General features: G+C 46.4%; 1 protein-coding gene across 1 annotated transcript in view; it reads left to right on the forward strand.

Moving 5' to 3' along the window:
• EML1 (echinoderm microtubule associated protein like 1) overlaps positions 1-24800 on the forward strand; it is a 90256-nt gene that overhangs the window by 7779 nt on the left and 57677 nt on the right. Inside the window, exon 2 of the mRNA XM_018561085.1 lies at positions 21491-21673. Coding sequence (XP_018416587.1) covers positions 21491-21673 — 183 coding nt within the window. The remainder of the gene's footprint in view (positions 1-21490; positions 21674-24800) is intronic.

Genomic DNA, 24800 nt, shown 5'->3' on the forward strand with positions numbered 1-24800 from the left:
GGTCGCAGCATCCAATTCTGCAGCGCCAGGTGAGAGGTTCCTCAGCCTCCTCCTAACGCAGCAGTGTCAGTTAGCAGGAGGACAGCAGAGGCTGTGAATATAAAAGTGCCGCCATGGCTCCCTGGCTGCTGCAGCGACATCTAGTGGCCGGGGAGTGTGTACAGCGCAGGGCTTTTCTATTCACAGCCGCTGCTGTCTTCCTGCCTCCCATACAATGTGAGCTCTGCAGGAGGCGGGCGTCTAAGCAGTGCTGGGGCTGAGAAGGCTGCATGGAGAGAGAGCAGGCAAGCAGGTAGCAGGGGCTGGGGAGGGCTTGTATTGTGAGTGTGCTTCTATTTTTAATCCCAAGTCCAGCACCTTACTAATTCTGGAGTCCAGCGCTCCGTTGGGGGTCACCACAACTTGGCAAATGTTACCAAGGGGTCCCGGCCCTAGAAGGGTTGAGCACCACTGCCGTAAGGAAACTGTCAGTTCCGTCCCAATCCGCTGCGGCCAGGGCATTTCCCATCCAGTGGCTGTACGTAAACAAAGGGGGCGGGATTCTTGTGATATCATTGGCCTTATATGACCTCGTGGCCATGTTAGGTCACACAGCATGCCACTTGTTGCTGCAGGAAAGAGAGCTTCCTTCCAGGTTCGTGGGAACTCGGGGTGATACCAGATCATCCCTACTGAGGGCATCTTGTGATGTGGGCAACTCCAGCCCTCCCGCTGCTGTGGACCTACAAGTCCCATGAGGCATTGCAATACTAACAGACTCGCAGAGGCATGATGGGAACTAGAGGCCCAAAGTTGCCCACCCCTTCTAATATATGGTCAACTACATAGAGCTAATATGGCTATGTGACTGGGCTGGACAAATTCCAAAAGCCAGGTTGCCAATGCTGCTTGAAAATGACAGCCGGCACCAAACATTTGAGGTTTTCTCTAGTTGTAGTCAATCGAGCTGGCTCCTAAAACAAAATCCTGGCTCCTGGATTGGTCAAGACTGGCTCTTGAAGTCATTATTATTGGTCCACCCCTGCCATGTGGCCATATAAGGTCAGTGATGTCACCAGTACCTTGTCCAGTGACATCATTGACCTTATATGGTGATATAGAATCAATAACATTGATCTAATATGGACATGTGTCCAAAAAAGGTAAACAACCTCTTATAGCCATTTGGCCATATAAGATCAGTGATGTCACCAGCATCCTGTCCCATGACATCACTGACCTTATATGGTGATATAGAATCAATGACATTGATCTAATATGGACATGTGTCCATTTAAGGTCAATGACCTCATATGGCTATGTGGCCATATAGGGTCATATATATGTCAGCAGAATCCCGCCCCTTTGTTTATGTGCAGCTGCAATGTGGGGAATGCCTCGGCCACAGCTGATTGGGCCGGCACTGACGGCTTCCTTCTGGGTCCGAGCAAATTCAAGTTTGGACTGAACCCCAGCTCATCCTTATTCTCTAACAACATGATTGCTACTTACCTGCTACTATAGCAATACTCCCTCACCGGCTGAAACCTACCGAATCTCGATCACCAGCGTCTTGTAGTACAGGAACAGAATCAGGTGATCCCATGGGGCAAAAAATGTATGCCTGAGCCCCAAAAAATGAACTTGTGTACCTTTTCTAGCTTCTTGTGACAGGTGACGCAAGCCTCCGGTGGGAACAGACCCATTGAGAATCATGGCACTCTTCTTGAGCGTTGTTGCGCTTCGGGAATCGCAAAACAAAACACTCAAGGGCGAATGGGACCTTTGTGAACCTCTCTCAAGCTGCTGCCAGCAACAGGATCGCTACTCAGGAATGGCAACATTTCATCTGGAATTCAGGAGCCAGTCTGTCCAATCCAGGACCTGGCAGGATTTTGTCTAGGAGCCAGCTCCATTGACAACAACAAGAGAACCTGAAACGTTGGGTGCCAGCTGTCATTTCTAGGGAGCATTGGCGACCTGGCTCCTGGCACAGCCCTGCACTAGGGTGACAAGACCTGTAAGGCACGGCTGGTTGAATCCCAGGAGCCAGGTCTCCAATGCTCCTTATAAATTCCAGCTGGTGCCTATCTTTTGAGGTTTTCTCTTGTCAATGGAGCTGGCTCCTAAAAAAAATCCTGCTGGCTCCTGAATTCTATATTAATTGCCTTGGTGTCTATTAACAGTATTGAGTTGCATAAGCATGCATTCCCGCAGCACTTGATATGATATGCGTTGTGTTGCTGTTCATTTAGAATGTCATACCAACGCACTTGTACAGTAGCTGCGAATGCGTCTGCAGGACAGGGCACAATAGGGATCATCTAGGAATGTGAATCCTCCCACGAGTTTGCTTTTGTTCTTGACTTCTGTGTGGGTTAACGTGCAACTGAAAGCAGTCTTAGTCTTAGATGGAGTAGAGATGGATTAGATCACCTGTCTGGTTTTTATTGCTGCCTGTGTCCCCTTTGGGGCGATTCACCACCTCTATTTGTCCTGGTGAAGTGAGAGAAAATCCTAAATTTTGGGTTGTCCGTGCTGACTGCCACAGGTTTTGGAGGGATTTCCTCTCACTTCCTGTTGTGGCTGTCAGACAGGAAGTGAAGGGAAGACTCCCCAATGGGACACAGTTGACGGGTTATAACCTTCCCTTACTCTATCCAAATCTGGCTTCAGGTCTGATGCTGGTTTGAGGTTGTATGTCCTCTATAATGGGTGACTTTCACTTGTGTACACTTTATTATATTATTCTATGAAATGTGGAGGTGACACAAGGTAATACTTAGAGTGATGCGGGATTTAAACTTTAAGCTGCCATTCCTTCAGTGTGATTGGATGTTGCCATGATCAGCAGAGATTTCAATATCCTGTTCAATTGCTTCTTTATGTTTATTGATCATTTTTATTGGGAAGCTGTTACTATATTGCTTTATAAATCTCATCGATGTAAATGGCAGCACCGGTGTCCCCTTTTCTTTCCCAGCTACTTCCTTAATGAGGGTCAAGGAGCAATTCCCCAGAGGAAGGCAAGAAAACAGATTCCTTTCATCACAGCAGTGCTATGATCTAACCTTTTCACCTTTCTTTCACTTGTAGAGAGTGCAAAGCCACTCTGGCTGATGATGAATCCTCCTGTGTAACGAGGTTGAGGCTGAATGTACACGCGTGGTCACGTCATGTTCTTTCGACGTTCTCAAACCTTGATGAGAACCTGTCGTGTGTAGAAACTAAAGTTGGACGCACACCTCGAGATTTTATTGGTTTGCAGCCCCACAGGCTGAGCGAGTAAAATCACTTGGTTCCCCCCGGTCTACTCTAAAGAGTGTAGATGGAAGAATAATTTTCAATCCAGGGGTCCTTGCAGAAAAGCGTATTGAATAATCAACTTTTGTGAAGCCGGGTGGTGCTGGCAGCAGAGCCACCCATGGTTTGAATTTTGGCTGATTTAACAGAAAACAGGCCAAATTTGATCTGTGTGTGGCCAGCTTTATGTTACTGGTAATATCTGTGCTTGTCCACCGGTCAGCTCCTACGTGGCTGGGAAGGACTCTGCATCCTAGGCCACTGGCTGCATACTGGGCCTTGACTTTCCTCAAGATTAAGCCCCGCCCCGTCTTTAAATGGACAGTTGCCAGAACCACGAGAGGGCGGAGTTAGCAGCAGACGAGGGAGCTTAAAGGAGAACTATGGGGTTAAGGCTTTTCCCCATAGTTCTCCTTAGGGTAACGGGAGGACACAAACTAGCGTCTTCCCTTCACCCTAGGCTCAGTATACCGCGAGCTGTGGCTCGCGGTATCATGAGACGCCGCAGCTGAAGCGGATCCCGACAATTGTGCCGGGATCCGCCCAGCTGCGTGACTGACAGCTGGCTCTGCCTATCTAGAGGCAGAGCCAGCTGTACCCGTCCATTCCGCCAGTCAGCGCTGGCGGATCGGAGCGGGGAGGGCGGAATCCAGCCCCTCCCCTGTCACGGCAGAGAGCCGTGACAGGATCGAGAGGTGAGCGAACGCCGGTATGTGTTCGCTCACCTCCCGATCTACTGAGCCGACCTGTGACAGCCTCATTGTCACAGGTCGGCTAGAACTATGAGGTGAGTGAAAAGCACTCCCCTCATAGTTCTCCTTTAAGGACTTGTTCACACCTGCAAAGGAGAAGAGTGGAGGAGAGAGAAAGGAGCAGAGGAGTGACTTGCCTTGCTGTGTCTGTGTGTTTGTGGATACAGTCCGTGTACCCATCGCGCTCAGAGCCGCTGCTCCAAAAATGAAGGGTGGGTGCAGCAGGTGTCAGCGTGTGGCTTCCGACAAAATATCAGTAAAGGATGGACATCGGCACTCCAAAGCATTATTAACGTACTAGTTGCAAGTAGAACACTGTATACAACGTTTCGGGGTCTCACAGGATCTCCTTCATCAGGCAAACAAGTGAAGGGGATCCTGTGAGACCCCGAAACGTTGTATACAGTGTTCTACTTGCAACTAGTACATTAATAAACACGTACTGAACTTGCTTTGGAGTGCCGGTGTCCATCCTTTACTGTGTGTTTGTGGAGACACGCAGCTTACTAGCACACACAAGGGTGGCTCCATAGGACAATGCAAGGGAAAGGAGACACCCTAAAACAGGATATCAGGGCCAGTGCTCAGGGGACCGGCTGATTCTGGAGGAAGCTAAAACTTTTAAACATCAAGAAACAGAATCCATTGTAAGTGATTTAGTCGGCATTTGAAATGGCTTACAATACTTTTTGACTTTAATATTGTTTTAACCAGCTGACAGGTTCTCTTTAAATAGTCCCCAGCATTTCCTCTGCTTTAATTTTCTGCTGCCCAGAAGAAACTTTTTTTTACAAGCAGCAAAAACCAAGACGTTGCAAGCCAGTTTTAAGCAGCCGGGCGTGAATAAAGGGATCATCTGTGGGGATTTTGTACGGCTCGTTCCTCCTTTTTAAAGTCATCTTGACGCTGTTCAATGCGGTCGGACAAATGCACGGAATAATATGTGGTTTATCCAGCTCAGGGCGTTGCTGAGAGATGGAGAGGCAGTGTGGGAAGAGTTTATAAAACTCCTTCCTGTGCTGTGTTCAGGGCTGCCGTGGGTCTCTCTTAGCAGCCTTTGAACCTCGTCTGCCTGTCAGTGGGATTAGAAGGGGCTGGGTTGACTTCACAGGAGCTGAAGGGGAAGCCGCATGGTTCTCTGCTGTCCGAGACATAATGTGCCTATTGTAGGGTGCAGAAAAACCCCAAACACTTTGATTCCATCTGGAATTGATGTAACGAGGTGAATGCATGCAGACTGAACAAACCAGTCCTCTTAACCCTTTGCTGCCTGCTGGGGCACGGCACACACATTTTGTAGTCTGTTTCATGTAGCTTTTATGGTAATCTTTTTTTTTTTGTTTTGTTTGTTTATTTTTGCCGATCCAAAAGAAAATAACATTGCAGACTCAGGATTAGGAAACGTTTTTATCGAGTCTCCGGGTAATAATAAAACTACCCTTGCCTTGGGACTACTTCTGCAATGCTAGGGTTAACCGCTTGTTTATGTCGACGGGTATGATGCAATTAGGCGTGATGACATTGGTTGGTGCTCACCTCTCTCCTCCAAGTTCCGGCTTGTAGTCGGTCCCTTGGTATCCTTACACGTAATACATGGCTATGGGCCCTGCATTAGACGTGATGACGTTGGCCGGTGCTCACCTCTCTCCTCCAAGTTCCGGCTTGTAGTCTGTCCCTTGGTATCCTTACATAGAATACATGGCTATGGGCCCTGCATTAGACGTGATGACATTGGTCGGTGCTCCCCTCTCTCCCCTACGTTCCGGCTTGTAGCCTGTCCCTTGGTATCCTCATGTATAATACATGGCTACAGGCCCTGCATTAGACGTGATGACATTGGTCCGTGCTCGACTCTTTCCCCTACTTTCCGGCTTGTAGTCTGTCCCTTGGTATCCTTACACGTAATACATGGCTATGGGCTCTGCATGACGTTGGCCGGTGCTCACCTCTCTCCCCTATGTTCCGGCTTGTAGTCTGTCCCTTGGTATCCTCACACATAATACATGGCTACAGGCCCTGCATTAGACGTGATGACATTGGTCCGTGCTCACCTCTTTCCCCTACATTCCGGCTTGTAGTCTGTCCCTTGGTATCCCTACACATAATACATGGCTATGGGCTCTGCATGACGCTGGCCGGTGCTCACCTCTCTCCCCTATGTTCCGGCTTGTAGTCTGTCCCTTGGTATCCTTACATATAATACATGGCTACAGGCCCTGCATTAGACGTGATGACGTTGGCCGGTGCTCACCTCTCTCCCCTACGTTCCGGCTTGTAGTCTGTCCCTTGGTATCCTCACGCATAATACATGGCTATGGGCCCTGCATTAGACGTGATGACATTGGTCGGTGCTCACCTCTTTTCCCTATGTTTCGCCTTGTAGTCTGTCCCTTGGTATCCTCACGCATAATACATGGCTACAGGCCCTGCATTAGAAGTGATGACATTGGTCCGTGCTCACCTCTCTCCCGTACATTCCGGCTTGTAGTCTGAGCCTTGGTATCCCTACACATAATACATGGCTATGGGCTCTGCATGACGTTGGTTGGTGCTCACCTCTTTCCCCTATGCTTCGTCTTGAAGTCTGTCCCTTGGTATCATGTAGAATACATGGCTATGGGCCCTGCATTAAATTTGATGACATTGGTTGGCGCTCACCTCTCTTCCCCTATGCTCCCACTTGTGTTTGTCTCTTGGTGTCCTCGTATACAGTTCGTGGCTATGAGCCCTGCATTAGACGTGATGATGTCAGCGGGCCCTTGATTGCCAAATTGGAGGGGGGAAGAGTGTGCGGTTGTGGGTCATGGATCCAGTGGGAGAGGGAGTCGGGTAAGTAAAAGTGCTTTACATAGGTACTTTTTTCAGTTGAAGATAGACTTTAAAGAAGAACTCTGGGAACATAACAAAAACTTGCCCTTACAGTTGGGCTACCCCTGCACTGTAAAGGTTTAAGCGCTCATTTTCTTTAGGGGGCTCAAATAAAGCAGATATATTCATCTGACTCTCAGTCCCGCTAGATCGGTCCCTGCAGCCTTTTCTTTACTGGGCTCCGGTGGCCTAAAGACTGATGACGTCATCATGTCTTATGCAGGTCCATTGACTTGTATTAGACCTAAAGATGCCGAGGTACATTCCATAGCAAGCGGAGGGGAAGAGAGGTGCTTTTATATCGGCTTTATTTGAGCCTTCTAGACAAAACGAGCACTTAACCCTTGCTGTGCGAGGGTAGTCCCACTTGAAGGGTAATTTTTTTATTTTTAAATTCCCGGAGTTCTTCTTTAATAAAATAATGGCCTGAATCTCTGACATTCTCATGCTTCAAGCACCAGTAGGTGTGTAGGCGACTTAGAGAGCTCAGGCATGTGTCAGGAATGCAGACACGGACCACTGTGAGACATAAATGCAATCTCCGATAATGGCGTCAGGCCATTAAAGCAGCTTGCAGACTTGATGTGAAGGTGGGGACTGTCAAAAATAGGTGTGGGGGGCCGGGGGTGGATTAATCTGACCGTTACGAAGACCCGTCCTCATTGCTATTGTTCATGACCTGGAGAAAAGTGCAGCTGCCAGGGTCTGCCACCAAAACCTTAATCTCCCCCCCCTCCTTCTCTTCATTGACCGAGAAACACTTTTCTTGTTACTTCCTTTAACTTGTCAAGAAAGCTGTATTTTCCCTTTGATCTAATGGAGCGTCTCTTTAAATCTAGAAATAGTCTTCTTCTGATGAGTGTACGCCACGGGGTGCTTCTGAGAACTTCTGCACAGCAAAACAAAGCAGTAATCGGCATCTCGGGAAGGTTGCAATCTGCAGAGTACACTAGAGATGGTGCATCGCATTAATTATAGAGTTCCCGGCTCTCTGTGGTTAGAGCGCAATCCTGTTTTCAGGGTTTGTAATGTTACTTCTTAAAGGAGAACTATGAGGTGAGTGCTTTTCACTCGCCTCATAGTTCTACCCGACCTGTGACAATGAAACTGTCACAGGTCGGCTCAGTAGATCGGGAAGTGAGCGAACACATACCGGCGTTCGCTCACCTCTCGATCCTGTCACGGCTCTCTGCTGTGACAGGAGAGGGGCTGGATTCCCCCCTCCCCGCTCCGATCCGCCAGCGCTGACTGGCAGAACGGACAGGGGAGGGGGCGGGTACAGCTGGCTCTGCCTCTAGATAGGCAGAGCCAGCTGTCAGTCACGCAGCTGGGCGGATCCCAGCACAATTGTCGGGATCCGCTTCAGCTGCGGCGTTTCAGTATACCGCGAGCAGCAGCTTGCGGTATACTGCGCCGTCTCAGTATACCGCGAGCTACAGCTCGCGGTATACTGAGCCTAGGGTGACGGGAGGACATTAGTTTGTGTCCTCCCGTTACCCTAAGGAGAACCATGGGGAAAAGCCTTAACCCCATAGTTCTCCTTTTAAAGGTGTCCTGTAGTTCAGTTCAGCACCGCTGTTTTGGATGCGATCTGTTACTGGGGTCTCGATCCTCCTACCAAGTGCTCCAAATTAATAGTATTAATAGATAGAATCAAAAGAGACTGTTTTGTGTGTTAGCAAACTCTTCAAAACATGTAAGAAGCAGGTGGAACCTTAGTGACAAGTTAATATGAAATTAATACTTTTAAAACATGCAATGAGCCAACTGCAGAATTTAATTAAAATGAGCAACAACCTTCAATACACAAACTTTCAGCTGATGCGTTTTGGCTGAAGAAGGAGGTACCAACCCTGAAATGTGTCCCTGCTGCACAACCATATCCAAATGGGATGTTACTGGAAAGAGGTGGAGATGGAGCATTTGATTGTATTCAGTGAAGAGAGGCAGAGCGTACAAGACCTGATCCAAGAGAATAGAGCCCCGGTGTCCTGACCTTATCCAATGCTGGATGAGAGATCAATAGGCACTGGTGACATTTGCCAATTTCCTTAGATGCAGACTCCAACAATCAGATGAGCGTATTCAGTATTCCAAATTTGGTGCAATTTTATTGGAGTTTGGGTATTTTATGTTGCTACACTGTGGCATTATGCAGTGTGTTTACCCTAATAAGCTTGGTTGCCCTCTGGGCAGACCAGAGCCTCAGGGCCCATTCACATCACATGCAGACCATCTCCAGACCAGACCAGATTGTTTTCGAACCCAAAATGCATCCTAATGTATCCCTATGCTATTTCTGGCCTCTCTTCACATCAGCGCAGTCCATTCCAGACCAGACCAGAAAAGTACCTCATGTCTCATTTTGCCTGGTCTGGAATGCACTGGAACTGCATTCTAGAGCAGATCTAGAGCAGATCTGGTCCAGAAAATGGTGTGAACCTGCTCTTAGTCAGGATATGGGTATGGATATACATTTGTCCACAATGGACACACACCAACGCAGCCACCCATGCATGGACAAAGCACAGGTTCCCACAGGTAGCTAGCGATCAATATTAAATGGCTGGTATTCCAGAATGGGGAGTGGGACCTACGTTTGTGAGTGTTTGAATTCCTTCATGTCAGTAGGCAGATATGAACAATGGAGGGTTATCCATTATTCATGAAGAAACACCTTATCCATGCAAGTATCGCTGACATCACCAGGTCTCTGTAGTTCTCAGTAAGAGTATCATTTATACTTCGCAGGTCCTCTCACTCCAGTTTACCTGCTTGTTTAGGTGAGTGACATATCTTTGCTGTTTTCTGTGTTCGGGGGGCCACAAGGGCAGTAGGGTCATAGATAGGCAACCTGTGTGGATAAAGGTATACTTTTGCTGGCTTATTTTTTTAAAGGTGCAGGCCTAGCGACTATCATGCATGTGATATGGGAGAGATTTTCCGGAATGCATCCTCTGTAGACTCATCGGTGACCCTCACCTACGACTGTATTAAAAAAAGTTTTGATGTTATTACTTTTTAATCTTATTTGCACCTACTTTGTAAGATTCTATGTGACTGGTGATGCAGGAAACCGAGAGACAGGCTTCAGGAAGTACATTCCCAATGTCTCTCTGTGGAGTGGTGTAAAGTTTAGCTGCAAATGTATTACTGAGAATAAGGGTTATGGTAGATTGAGTGGAATTTTAGAGGTCAGCACATCTGTAGGGTTTTGACGGGCTGAATAGCATTAGTAGTTTGCATTTGCTTATTGACAGAAATATTTGTTTAAAGACAGGTAAGCACAGCGGTGGCTGTTCCCATATTCCTGTCCTCACAGGTTTCTTTTTGAAAACTATTGTAAACTTATTTTTTACATAATATGACTGTAATTTATATGTATAAGGAACACATTTAGTCTGCTTTAAAATTAATCTTCAGTTTTGTTGAATAACAAAAAACATTCCTTTTCAGGTTCCCTGTACACATTGCCAGAATTTCATCAAACTTTATTGCAGATCCTCATCTGCTTCTGCCCTGTAGGAAGTGAGATGGGTCATCACAGTGCACTTGATGAAAGTGCTTGTTCTGGTCACACAAATGCAGATTTTGTTTTGGCTTTGAGGGGTGAGCTCTTCAGAATATACCAACAACTGTGTGGTGTTGGGGTTCACCTAACCGAACATAGTTGTAGTGAGAAGGTTCATCTACCTGACCAGTTCCAGGGCTGTAATAACAAATGTTACATCTATGAGGAGTTTTTCTTTAAACCAAATTCCACTTCCCTTCCTTGTTCCTCTGCTGCTAGTCTTCCTCTCCATTGGCCAACGGCACGTTTGGCTCATCATCATTGTGCGCCTCTTGAAGGGGAAGTGCCTATTCAAAGGAATTTCATCCCGGTTCCTGAGCAATGTTTCTGTGTGTCTTCAAGCTCCCTTCCATGACTTTGGTTCTTGCCCATTATCTTCCTGGACTGATTGCTCATTTATCAACCCCAGCTTTTGCTTTCTTGGGTTCTCTTCTATGCCGCCTGTCCCGGCACTTGGCTTAACTTAACTTAGCTTAAGCTCCTTCTCCGCAAGGTGTCTGCTATTCCCTTCATGAAGGTAAAAACCCTCTTGAGTGGTCCATAGTTGAACTCCATCCATTGCTAAGGCCTTGACTTCTCCAATCGGCGCAATAAGCCTTGTGATTGGAGAAGTCCCACCCACCTGTCAATACACTGTCAACTGAGAACATCATTGTTGGTTGCGGTCTTCTATAGAAGGATCCGCGTGGCAGGCCTTGGCATTTAGCTTGACTCCCGGTGCTCCTTCTCCATTGCCCTTCGCCAGTACTGTCAGTACACTACTGCGTTCATCTTCTGTGTGTACAGGTTAGTCGACACGCATTAAAGCAGGGTGAACCTGGGGGTCATGACCAGTGGTCCGCACACAGCTTAGTCCAAGCTTTCATGAGTAGGTCCCTGGCAGAACATTGGCTTGCTCTTGCACTCCACACCCTGGGGGATCCCACATCACCTTCTTGCTTGTGAGCTCACTGGCTTGGCGTCATGACACTGAGTGACCCCTAAGAGTAGGAACCACAAGGTGTCTGCTATTCCCTTCATGAAGTTAAAAACACTCTTCAGTGGTCCATAGTTGGACTCATCCATTGCTAAGGCCTTGACTTCTCCATTTGGTGAAATAAGCCTTGCGCTTGGAAAATTCCCACCTGCCACTACACTGAGAAACTGAGAACACATCATTCTCGGTTGCGCTCTTCTATAGAAGGATCCGTGGGGCTTATCTCAAAGTCGGTGAAAGCTCGACCCTTTGCTGGCCATATACATAGTAATTTCACCCCCCCCCCAAACACACACACACTTTTTCCTTTGCTTTGCAGTGTCGAATGACCCCAAATGACTGCACTTGTCATGATAATAAAGAGTGCATTTGACTAGTTTTGAGCAATTTCCATGCAGTTTTAGTCGTCTGATCTCTCATTTCCTCTATTAAACAAATGGATAGAGCCTTGCAGTCGGGAACATGTAATGAAACGTTGGAATGCCTGTCATGACGGAAGCTTCTTCCAAGAATGAACGACCACATATATCAGCTCGATGCTTTTAGCAGAGGAGCATAAATCAACTTTCGGCATAAACATTCACCAGTCAGCAGAAACAAAGGGATGCAGTTCAATGCAGGAGCAACAAGCCCATTTCGTAATTGCATGTTCTCCTAAGTGGATTGTGTTCAGGAGTAATATAATTTACACAGGGCAAGCTCATACTCTATTCTACATGGAAAGCCCTGTGATCAGAAGGGTACCATAATGAGCTCTTATTAATGCACCTTCATTGTCTTCCTACTATGAGCTGCATAAAGGATCTTGAGCAATGGTCCTGGGAATTAAGTTTCCTGGGAATACATAATATATGGTGTCAGTAGCTGAGGGGATAGAATTTCAGCATCCAGTTCTAACCATCTTGGTGGGAAGCATTCGTTTTCGATTCCGGGGGGGATGGAGTAATGTAGAATTCAGTAGCTGGTTTTGTCTAGGAGCCAAAAGACCATTTTAAAGGGGAAATGCAGGTTATAATAAGTTGTTGTATATGGTATACAAGTAGTAGAGCTAACACTCCATAATGTATATGTTGTAAAATAAGCTTGAAGTAATGTAGCACAGACCAATTCCATGCAGGGCAAAGCAACAAGTTCACTTTAAGGGCCCATTCACACCACAGTTATTGGCTTGACTCCATGCATTTAACCCATGTTATTGCACAATGCACCTAGTGTGCATTACCATGCGCTAGGCGCATTCATTTGAATGGCACCCCAATGCCATAGCGCGTGTTAATCATGCGGTATTGTGGAATTAACGCAACACTGATGTGAATGAGCCCCAAAGCTGCCCTCCCCAGCATTGTCTACTTAAAGCTGAACTCCGGTCAGCAGTTTAATAGCTTGTTTAGAGCCCATACACACCAGTCACTGCGCTGATCACACAGCGTCTGGTGTGCGGTGCCCTGACACAGTGCCGAATCACTGATCCCAGCGCATTACACTGTGTACTTTTTTTGTTAGAACTTTATTGAAATGTGACATTTCATTCAGTTCTACGGGCGCAGCGGGGTGTGAAGCGGTTTAACTGCGTCGCATCCTGTTGCGCTGACAAAAAAAAATACAGCACACCGCACTTTTTTTCCAGCGCACGCCACCGCGTTCCCATTGCAAAGCGGTGGTGTGAACTGAGCCCGTCCGTGACGAGGCAGATTGGCTTGTCTTGCGTTGGGTCTGGGCTGTAAACAACGGCCAATGCAGCTCCAATGCAACTCCGACAGCCACAGGCATGACTTCTGGAGGCAGAGCCATGATGGAATTTGTAAATCCACAACAGCTGGAGTGCCAAGGTTGCTCTGGTTTAATACCCGCTGCTTTATTACATCTCAATGCTGCTGATTTTCTGTGGCTTCTTTGCAGCCACTTCCGGCCTACTTGCACTCCAGCAATGGCTGCATGGCCTTTCTCAGGTGGTGACAACTGTGACCCATGCCGGCATTGGCACAGTCACATGTAGCCTCCATTGAAAGCCCGTGTGACAGGGTGACAACACCTGCTGGCTCCACAACTCATTCTGGATGGGTAGCGGGAGTGCAGTAGCCGGTTCACCTCGAACATCACCCATGACAACTTTTTTGGAGCCTTTTCTGTTTTCATAAGCTCAATCAGGCTTTGTAGTTTCACAACAGCTGGTGGGCCGATGCTTGGCTTCCCACGGTGTAGAGGGTTTGCAGAGTACCCCTCTTGCCGTATGGCAGCCGGCTCTCTCCCCTGCTCCTGGTACAATGATGGGCCTGGCCCTGCATTGCATGTGATGATGTTAGAGAGACTGTGACCAGATGAGCAGCTTGGTGGGACCCGACGCACTGTGGGGAGGAAGCCTGCGGGAACGAGTAATAAGGTAGGTATTCGGCAACGCTACACACTCCCAGTGGTTGGTAAGGGTGACTCATACGCCTTCCCATCATTCAGTATTTACAATGCGGTCCATTGCAGGTTGTCAGGCACAAGTTCATCTTCAGCAGAAGTGATTTTCTGTAAGTGAGCTGGATTGATGGCAATCCTATTATTGGTTATGTGTATTGATTGCTCTCCATTATTACTCATCAGCTCAGCAGCAGAAAGCTAGCTGAGAATCTAAATGGATAATCGCCATCCTCTGTACACAAGCTGACTCTGTTTTTGGCATCCTTGGCTTGAGCTAGTCTTGTAGTGTGAGCCTCTCTGATAGAAGACACATGTGCACCTCTCTGGTATAGTCATGTATTGTGTACAGCTCCGACTCAGATCTGCTGGGAGGGGCCGCAGTCTCCTGCTGGCTCCACAACTCATTCTGGATGCGTAGCGGGAGTGCAGTAGCCGGTTCACCTCGAACATCACCCATGACAACTTTTTTGGAGCCTTTTCTGTTTTCATAAATAGAAGACATGCTTCCTCACTCTTTAAAGCTCTAGTTCAGGGGTGGGCCCTCCAGCTGCGGTGAAACTACAAAACCCATCAGCATTTGCTTTTTGCTGGGAGGGCTGCACATAGCTTCCTGGAAACCTCATAGCACTCTGTCTCATTACTACTCAAGAGTAGTGGGCTGGCTGTTGGGATGAGTTATGGAAATATCAAAATACCTTGATGGGTGGATGTCGGTCTGGAGAAGCGGGTGCTCCTAGGCAGGCTGTATTTGCACCCAGACTGCACAAGGCACAACACCCATATGTAGAGCTGCAGCTAACGATTATTTTCAAAATCGATTAGTTAGCCGATTATTAAGTTCGGTTAATCGGATAGAAAATTAAAATTAAAGTTTTTAAAAAACGGCTCCATTGATGGGACTGCTAGTTTGTATTGCGATTGTAGTCCATCACAGTAGCAAACTTGGAGCGGTGGAAGTAAAAAAAAAAAAAAAAAAGTGTATGTAATGCTGAGTCTCCATGAAATGCAGAAGTTTTCTTGCAGAAACTGGCTGGGAAGGAAAGAACTGGATATTGCTGGATGTCCTCCAGCCAGGAAATGAGACAGGCTCCATCTGACTTGCTGCAGTTTCTAATGCAGATTGTGAGAAGTTCTCCTGCTGTCCTTCAAGAACTTAAAGTAAAACCCAGAAAAAAAAATAAAGTGGGAAACTACTCCCGTACACACTTTCAGGTGCATTTATAACCAATTCACAGAACCATTCACCCCGTGAAAGTGCATATACATTTGTTCTGTGTGGATTTTTAGCAAAAGTGAATGTTATTAGCATGCTTTCTTTCTAGGTCGAGTGTAATATCAGGAAAATACCACATTATGCCCACTAGATGGAGCCCATGAGGCTAGGAAATAAGTATTTTCTATGCTCCTCAGCTCCATCTAGTGGCCATAAATCAGTATTGACTTGACATTACATTCAGTCTGGATAAATATGCTCAAAGCATTCCTTTTTGCCTCCATTTGCACAGAATGAACGTACATGCAGTTTCGTGGGGAGAACGGCTCTGCAAATTTTCTATTAATACATCTCTTTGTCTCTGCCTAATCTCATTTAAAGACTGCAGCAACATCGACTTTTAGGCCTCATTCACACGAGAAAGGACCCTATTGGGCAGCTCCAGAGAAGGACAGGTGCTGCGTGTGATATAGTACAAATCCCCTGTCCTTCTCTATGGGAGTACGTGGCCATACGCCGCTCTGCGCTCACCCGCCCTGCATGTCCGTGCGGGTGTCCGTACTCGTCTGCGTCCGAGCCGGGACACCTGCACCGGTACGGACCTGCACTTGAGGTGAGCGTGGTGCGGTGTACGGCCATGTACTCCCATAGAGAAGGACGGGGTCTGCGCACTAATCACACGCAGCACCTGTCCTTCCCGGGATCTGTCCGATAATGCCGCGCACGCAGCACAGAGCTGTACGTGCCGGCCTTTTCTCGCGTGAATGAGGCCAGGCAGTAACATTGTGACCTTTAAAGGAATACATAAGTGTCATAAAAAATGTTTTTATATTTGCATAGTTTTCAGCATTTTGATTTTCCGTCGAATATTATAAAAGCTTCATCAGAGTCCTGGGGGTTTGTGTGTGGTCATCCGGAGAGTGGGCAGCCAGCAGGAATGAACCGCACAGCATTACATCATCCGGTCCATGAGCCCCCACGCTGCACACAATTCAGCCTTCACGGGTCGCTCTGCAGCGTTTCCAGAAAGGTCGCATATTTTACGATCTGACTGTAGATTTTCCACTCTCTGTTTATGTATCTCAGTGATCTTCTGCCACTCGCAGTCACTGCAATGGAAGCCAAATTCCTTCTGACCTATAGATAGTACAGTGTGTTCCCGCTGATCTGGATCTGTGAGTAAGATGCTCCATTCTCTGCCGGCGGAAAACTTTTGTCGTTGTAGATCCTGGGGGCAGATTCCCCGGGTGGGGAATAATTTTCTGTGACTGCGGCCTGGGAAGAGTCTGATGCTGGCGAGATTTAGGGGTCAATGATAATGTACATATAAAGGTCAGCTCGGTGCAGCAACTGGAAGCATTCAGTGCCAATGCCGTCTAGGAAATATAGTAATCGTTATTAAGGGACATGTCATCTTTATAAACTTTAAAGAGAACCAGTTCAGGACCGGTATTAGAACTCCAAGCAAAATTACAGATTAGAAAATACAGAGGGAAAAGAAATTACATATACACCTATCTGCAATAACATTATGACCACCCGCCTAATCTTGAGTAGGTACCCCCTTTTTCCTGACCAGTCCAGGCATGGACTCCACTAGACCTCTGAAGGTATGTTGTGGTATCTGGCACTAAGCTGTCAGTAGCAGATCCTTTAAGTCCTCTAAGTTGCTAGGTGGGGCCTCCATGGATCGGACTTGGGTTTTCCAGCACATCCCACAGATGTTTGATTGGATTGAGATCTGGAGAAGTTGGAGGCCAAGTCATCACCTCAGTCTCTTAGTTGTGTTCCTCAAACCATTCTTGAACCATTCATGCAGTGTGCCGGGCACATTATCCTGCTGAAAGAGGCCACTGCCATCAGGGAATACCGGTTCCATGAAGGTGTGCACTAGGTCAGTAACAATGTTTAGGTCGGTGGTACGTGTCAAAGTAACATCCATCTGAGCAGACACTGTCTAGTATAACTAGTGCTGTCATGATGGTGCCGGGTGAAAGTCCTTGGTTCATGGTAAATTCTGACCGCAGTGGCCACAGGGGTTTGATTTATTGACGGTTGACCAAAGAACCCACCTGTAACTTATAGGTGCATCCTCTATCTTCCCATTTCTCAAAATTTTTTCCAATCACGGCACCCTTTTAAAAATTATGCAGAATTTCGAGACACCCCAATTGTAAAACGCATAAATGTAGAAGATGATGTGTGAACTTATCCCAGAAAGGTGTCTGGTGAGGATTTTAAGGAGGACTCCATGCAAAAATACAAAGTGGGATTTCTTCCATATCCTCAGGAGCCCCCCCTTACCATCAGAGTCCCCCCCTTGACATCAGGGTCCCCCCTTTGGCATCAGGGTACCGTCCCCCCCCTTCCGTTTGGCATCAGGGTCCCGTCCCCCCTTCCCTTTGGTATCAGTCGTCCCCCTTTCGTATCGGAGACCTAGAGGACCTCTCTACTCTCTCTAGCTCAGCGATCTTCTTGCTTTATAAAATGTCTCTTTTTTTTTTTTAAACAATAATTCTTTCTTGGGAATATAAGAGGAATGTACAGAGGATAACCTCGTAGCGGCACCTTGTATGCAGATCAAGATACAAGATAAGAGCAATATAAACAGCATAATAAAACAGGTATTATTAAGGCAAATTGTCGTATGGTATGAGCAGAAACATCTGTGCATGCATTGAACCACATTTAAGACCTGTGTCTTGAGCAAACCATACATAGCGATATATATGCAACATCAAGAGAACCGAAAACAGGACTAACATCCGCGGACTGTGTTGTTGTCTTTATTTTATGTTATAATACGGTTATAAGACTTTTTTCCCTCTTTTTTGTGGTATCACAGCTATTAAAGGAGAACTATGGGGTTAAGGCTTTTCCCCATAGTTCTCCTTAGGGTAACGGGAGGACACAAACTAGGGTCACCCTAGGCTCAGTATACCGCGAGCTGCTGCTCGCGGTATACTGAGACGCCACAGCTGAAGCGGATCCCGACAATTGTGCCGGGATCCGCCCAGCTGCGTGACTGACAGCTGGCTTTGCCTATCTAGAGGCAGAGCCAGCTGTAACCGCCCCCTCCCTCGTCCGATCTGCCAGTCAGTGCTGGCAGATCGGAGCGGGGAGTGGGGAATCCCACCCCTCCCCTGTCACGGCAGAGAGCCATGACAGGATCGAGAGGTGAGCGAACGCCGGTATGTGTTCGCTCACCTCCCGATCTACTGAGCCGACCTGTGACAGTCTCATTGTCACAGGTCGGCTAGAAATATGAGGTGAGTGAAAAGCACCCACCTCATAGTTCTTCTTTTTAATCTTCACATTCCAGGAATGTGACCACTTTACTATGGCATGGAATCTTTTTTTTTTTGCCGACTGATGCTGTTCTTATTCTTATACATCACATGTAGATGAGCGATAATTGCTTTTTAGAGAGAAGTGCTAAACCTCTGCACGTTGGAAGAGAGCGAGGCGTGCTAGCACACCTCAACGTGTGGAAGCTCCACGTTACCCATGCAGTGTTATTGGCCACCATTTGCATCATCTGGTTAAATATTTGTGAGCTTCCTCTGTGCTCCGTTCTTCATCCGCAGTGAACCATGGAACTCCAGGTCCCATCAGCTGATCTCTGACAAACCCCCCCGGATAGGTCGTTGAACTGTGTTTCAGTGTCTCAGGGAAGTTTGATTAGGCGGGAGGGTTACTGCTGTTTACAAAAACTGGACAAAATAATGTGAACCCCGGACAATTGGAAATCTGTGATGAATAATAGATAGAAGAAAAGGTTTTCTGTTTACAACTATTTGTAGATTCAGATGAAGGCAGCAAATCTGTATGCAAATCTCGGCTTTAAATAAGAACTCTGTGCCATTTAAAAATTAACCCTTTCTCTGGGGCTACCCCTACACTGCAAAGGTTCAGTGCTCGTTTTTGCCTAGTAGTCTAAAATAAAAAAAATATATATATATATATACTCGCCTTATCCTCGGCCCTGCAGCAATGACTCTGGAATATCCTTCGGCGTCCTCACATTCAATGCAAGTGAATGGACGTGATGCTTTGTGTATTTCTTCCACGTCTGAGCAGTAATCCGGTGTGAGACTTGGAGCTTCTTGTAATAAAGACCGGTCACTGCTGCTCTCTCCTTGTGCAGGGTGACTGGTCTTGTCTCCGCCCCCTCCTGTAATAAAGACCGGTCACTGCTGCTCTCTCCTAGTGCAGGGTGACTGGTCTTGTCTCCACACCCCTCCTGTAATAAAGATGGGTCACTGCTGCTCTCTCCTAGTGCAGGGTGACTGGTCTTGCCTCCGCCCCCTCCTATAATAAAGACCGGTCACTGCTGCTCTCTCCTAGTGCAGGGTGATTGGTCTGGTCTCCGCCCCCTCCTGTAGATTCCTGTAGTGGATGAGGCCTGCTGGGCCCCTCCTACAGCTCTGCTCTCTGCACAGGTTATATACAGCCCAGTGATGATGTCACCACTGCTTTTACAAGGTGATAGCTGGGCTTGCAAACCGGTCACTGCTGCTCTCTCCTTGTGCAGGGTGACTGGTCTTGTCTCCGCCCCCTCCTGTAATAAAGACCGGTCACTGCTGCTCTCTCCTAGTGCAGGGTGACTGGTCTTGTCTCCACACCCCTCCTGTAATAAAGATGGGTCACTGCTGCTCTCTCCTAGTGCAGGGTGACTGGTCTTGCCTCCGCCCCCTCCTATAATAAAGACCGGTCACTGCTGCTCTCTCCTAGTGCAGGGTGATTGGTCTGGTCTCCGCCCCCTCCTGTAGATTCCTGTAGTGGATGAGGCCTGCTGGGCCCCTCCTACAGCTCTGCTCTCTGCACAGGTTATATACAGCCCAGTGATGATGTCACCACTGCTTTTACAAGGTGATAGCTGGGCTTGCACAGGCATTTGGTGCACTTTATCTTCTTTGTGGCTATTGAGGAATATGTGTAAAGAAGGTTTCTGTGGCGGAGTCCAGCTTTTAGTCACCAGCGGCCTTCATCTAGAATGACAGATATATTTATAACACCTGCAAAGGCCTAGAGTTTGCCAAGTGCAGTATTGACCTTGTGCAGATTGTTGCCCGGTTGGATTCTGTTCAACCTGCTATACAGTCACCTGAAACTATTACAATGAGTTTCTACAGTCTGCAGTTTAATTAGGAATATAATCCGGGCATTCCAGTCTGATTCATGTGGGAAATTGTGTCATCTGCCACGCCTGGTTCCAGCGCAGATTTTGCCTGATCAGCATGTAAAGGAAAATTTTATTTTTTTAGCTTTATATGTATAAGAGATGAGGTTTATGTGGATAATCTTATCGGTATGTTATGTTTAAAAAAAATAATTAATTCTGTTCATAATTTGTATTAATCTATGCACACCGGGGGCAGCTATTTTTGCTCATTGCTTACTCAGGTTCTGCCTCCTGCTATGTAGTGCTGCACAGTGGTTGTGCTTTACTGCTCCTTCCACAATGGAAATCTATGTCTCTGCCGACCCTTTGAATATCTTCACCGTTATTAAATCTGAACTCCAGGATAAGGAAATATTTCCTTCATACCTTCATACAAGAGCCATGTATGTTCTTCCTGAATCTTGGTGAGCTTTGTGTATTTCTTCCAGATCTGTGCAGTAATCCAGTGTGAGACTTGGAGCTTCCTGTTATAAAGACCGCTCACTGCTGCTCTCTCTCCTTGTGCAGGGTGACTGGTCTTGTCTCTGCCCCCTCCTGTAATAAGGACCGCTCACTGCTGCTCTCTCTCTTTTGTGCAGGGTGACTGGTCTTGTCTCCACCCCCTTCTGTAATTTGCTGCAGGCAGCCTATAGTGGGTGGAGCCTCCTGAGCCCCTCCCACAGCTCTGCGCTCTTTGCACAGGTTTTGTACACCACAGTGATGACTTCACTGCTACTTTTATAATATATGTTTTCAAAGGTATTTAGTGCACACAAAGTGGATTTTTTAATCCTTTCTGGCTATTGATTATATTTAAATGAAGTCACAAATTCTGATTTGCATATTTGGACCAGATGAATGACTCAGAACCAGTGGAAGCCATTGGAACAAAATGACAGCTGGGCACCTAGCAGTTTCAGAATGAGAGGCTGGCAGGTCTTCTAGTGCAGAGTTACTTTATACTGGGCTCCAATCACCCAGAGCTCCACCAGCAGCAGAGGGCGCCAGAGTGCAGTGCTAATGGCAAAAATATATTTAGGAAATACAAAATATAAATGATTTGTGCATTGTGCACGGTCTTGTGGAAAAGAGACACTACAAGGAAGTGTCATCACTGGCATGCTCGTGTGAAATAAGCCAGAAATGTAATCTAGACTTTGGGTGGAGTTGGCCTTTCAGATGATCCATTTACACCAGGAGGTGCTAGCACTATCTATCTCTGTGTACTGTCCTGAATTTCTCTCTTCCTATGTTTCAGATGACAGCGCTTCGGCCTCCAGCAACATGGAGGTGACTGACCGCATTGGGTCATTGGAGCAGCGCGTCCAGATCCAGGAGGATGAGATCCAGCTGTTGAAGTCTGCCTTGGCTGATGTAGTGAGGAGGCTGAAGGCATCAGAGGAGCAGCAGGCACTGCAGAACAGGAAAGGACCCACCAAAGGTGTGTTAGTGTGTCTTTGTCACTATGGGGTTCATTTATAAAAGTTCCATCCAGCGTATAGCCAGGTGGATGCCGTTCACATGGCACTAGCGCCCCTACATGGTGATGACGAGTATAGGAACTTCCTATCCTTGTCAGCGTCATCTGGGGGTGCTACGGTAGTGCCCTGCAAGCTCCTATTTATCCATTGTGATTACCATACACGGCCTGCCCTGGTGCAACAGTTGCCTGAGAGATTGGCGAATATCACTTTTGCTTTTTTAATGAGAAGAAGAATGTAAGGTGTTTTAATACAAAAATGGTCCATATAGTAGAAATGGTGCAAATTTGTTCAGTTTAAGGTTGCATTGCAAGCAACAGTATCAAGAGAATAGAAGTTTGGCCTTTGCATATGGAAACGGTTCTTCATGGTAAGAGCTGAGAAGATGTAGAATAGTCTTGGTAGTAATCATAAGGATTGAAACGGGTCATGTTTCCTTTGTTGCCAATGCTTTGCTCATGCTGGGCAAAGAAACTGGTTAGGTTTAAAGTGTTATTACACCTTTTGGTCCTGTTGAATCTTGTGAGCTGCTAATTTCTTGTTCCCAAGGAAGGGTTGTGCAGATGAGGAGATGGGTTTATGGAGATGAGGAGGGGTTATGAGATTAGGAGGAGGGGTTATGAGATTAGGAGGAGGGGTTATTTTTTGAATTAATATATATTTATTTCAAAATTTCAAATTACATATAAATTTACGTAACACATTTATGTACATATACATACATACATACATACATACATACATACATTCATGGGAGAGGGAGAGGGGGGGAAAAGAAGTCCAAATGTTAATTGAATTAATGCCCATAGGAGGAGTGCGTAGATATTTCTATTTATTCCTCTGTCTCTTGAATTTAAATACTATATTCTTCATAAATTCTTACCCCACCACCCATAGTAAGTGAGTGTATTCCTATTTCTATGTGTTCCCCTTAGAGTATATATATCAACCTATAAGTAGTAGAGTGTGAGTCCTCCTCCTATAATTAAACCTATAATTCCATTTATTCTTATACATTGTGTACTCATCCAACTGTGTATTCTAACTACTTGTGTTCATCTATGTGATGTGTTACCCTTTAATACACCTAGAATTCTAATTTCTAGGCCCTGTGAAAATATCTCCTACCCCCTTTTTACTTTTAAATAAATAAGTTTATTCTCCTTCGGACTTCCCTTCTCCCCTTATTCTACCCTCCTTCTTCCCCTTACTCCCATACATATAGGTTAAATGCATTTGTAATTTGTTTAAACAATAAAACCAAATATTGTTTAATAATCTAACCGATCACTTTGTTGGCTGTTATGTTTCCCCCAGGCATCATAGAGATTTCATCTCTGTATCTCTTCCTATCCTCTCTGTCTTTTATTATCAAGCTCCTGAATACTTCAGACTTTCTATAAGACCCCCATTCCTCCCAAATATACTTATGTTTGTCAATATTACCGTTGTCTTTTGCAATGAATTCCTCCATGTATCTTATTTCTTCCATCGTGGTTTCCCACTTCTCCAATGAGGGAGGAATCCTTGATTTCCAGTCCCGTGATATGTTGACTCTTGCTGCGACCATCGCGAATCTCAGAATATCTAGCTTTATCTTTTTTAAAGGACCAGGGATCAAGGATAATAATGCAATTGTGGGGTTATTTTCCAAATTTAGTTTACCTATAGAATTATAGACTTCGAATATTGACTCCCAAAAGATATAAACTTTAGGGCAACTCCACCAAATATGCAGGTATGTTCCCTCCTCTGTATTACATCTCCAACATCTGAATGGACATGAGGGGGAGGGGTTGTGGAGGAGAGGTTGTGGAGGAGAGGTTATGGAGGTGAGGTGGAGGAGAGGTTATGGAGATGCGGAGGAGGAGAGGTTATGGAGATGGAGGGAGGGTTTGGAAATGAGCAGAGGTCTGTGTTCGTTGCTACCCATCAGAAATGAAGCGGGCAGGGCTGACACCACATATTTGGGATTTCAAAGGTCAAAAGACAAGTATTGCCAGCTCAAACAGAAAGATACCAGCCCCCTATATTTCCGGCACATCAACGGCTGTTTCTCTGTACTGGCAGTATGTTTAAAGGGATCAAATGTGGGTAACTGTGCATGTATTGCAGAGATGTATTAAAAGAAGTATAAATATCAATTATTTTTTGCTCAGACATGCTCTTTAAGGCAAACACTGCAATAATAATTCAAAAGATGTGCTCACCTAAAATACACTGTACTTTCCCTTTATTTTATTTCCCTTTCCCTTGGGTATAGATAAGGTGGCAGTTTTATAGAGACAAGAAAACACTCCGGTAGTTGAACCGTGCTTGTAAAGTTCTTTATTACAGTCTGTATAATAGGGTGAAAGAGGCACTAATGAGTGAATAAATAGTATATTATTGTTTTGTGCCTTGAAGAAGTCCCGAGGAGTGTTAGGAGCCCTGATAAAAGCTGCTATTATCTACACTGCTTTTGTCTGGAGTCAGTGCGGTGTGTGTTAACTTTTATTAGGCCTTCCATAAGCTGTTCCCGTGGAATAGGAGACGGAAGAGGAAACGTAATAACACTGCGTGCCATAAACGTTGTCATAGAACGCGCTTGTATGCTGTAGACCTAACGCAGGGGCGCCCACTATTTTTCGTCTGGAGATCTACTTTTCAAATGATGAGCTCATTGAATCCCACTTGAGAAACTCATGCATGAACAGAACGTGATGTAAATCACATCCTGTTCATTCATTTATAACTGGGGACACATAGTACTATGTGTCCCCAGTTATTTACAAACACTGGAGTGATCAGCCGATCGCTCCAGTGTTTGTCCTGCACAGAGGATTGGTACATACTACTGACATGTACCGATCCTCTGCCGCTCGTCCACGCACAAGGGGGCTCAGCTTCTCCTCTGCATCCCCCTGCTCTCCCGGGCAGAGGCAGCGGGGGATCCGACGAGAAGTGAAAGAGCACTTCAGCCGCGGGGGGCGGGGCCGCTGACAGAACGGACGAGCAGTGAGGGGAGAGAGAGGCGTCGACTACGCGATCGACTGGTAGATCGCGATCGACCCTGTGGGCACCCCTGTCCTAACGTATTAACACCTT

The sequence above is a fragment of the Nanorana parkeri genome, unplaced genomic scaffold, assembly GCF_000935625.1.
Source record: "Nanorana parkeri isolate BGI_ZX_2015 unplaced genomic scaffold, ASM93562v1 scaffold499, whole genome shotgun sequence".
NCBI lineage: Eukaryota > Metazoa > Chordata > Amphibia > Anura > Dicroglossidae > Nanorana > Nanorana parkeri.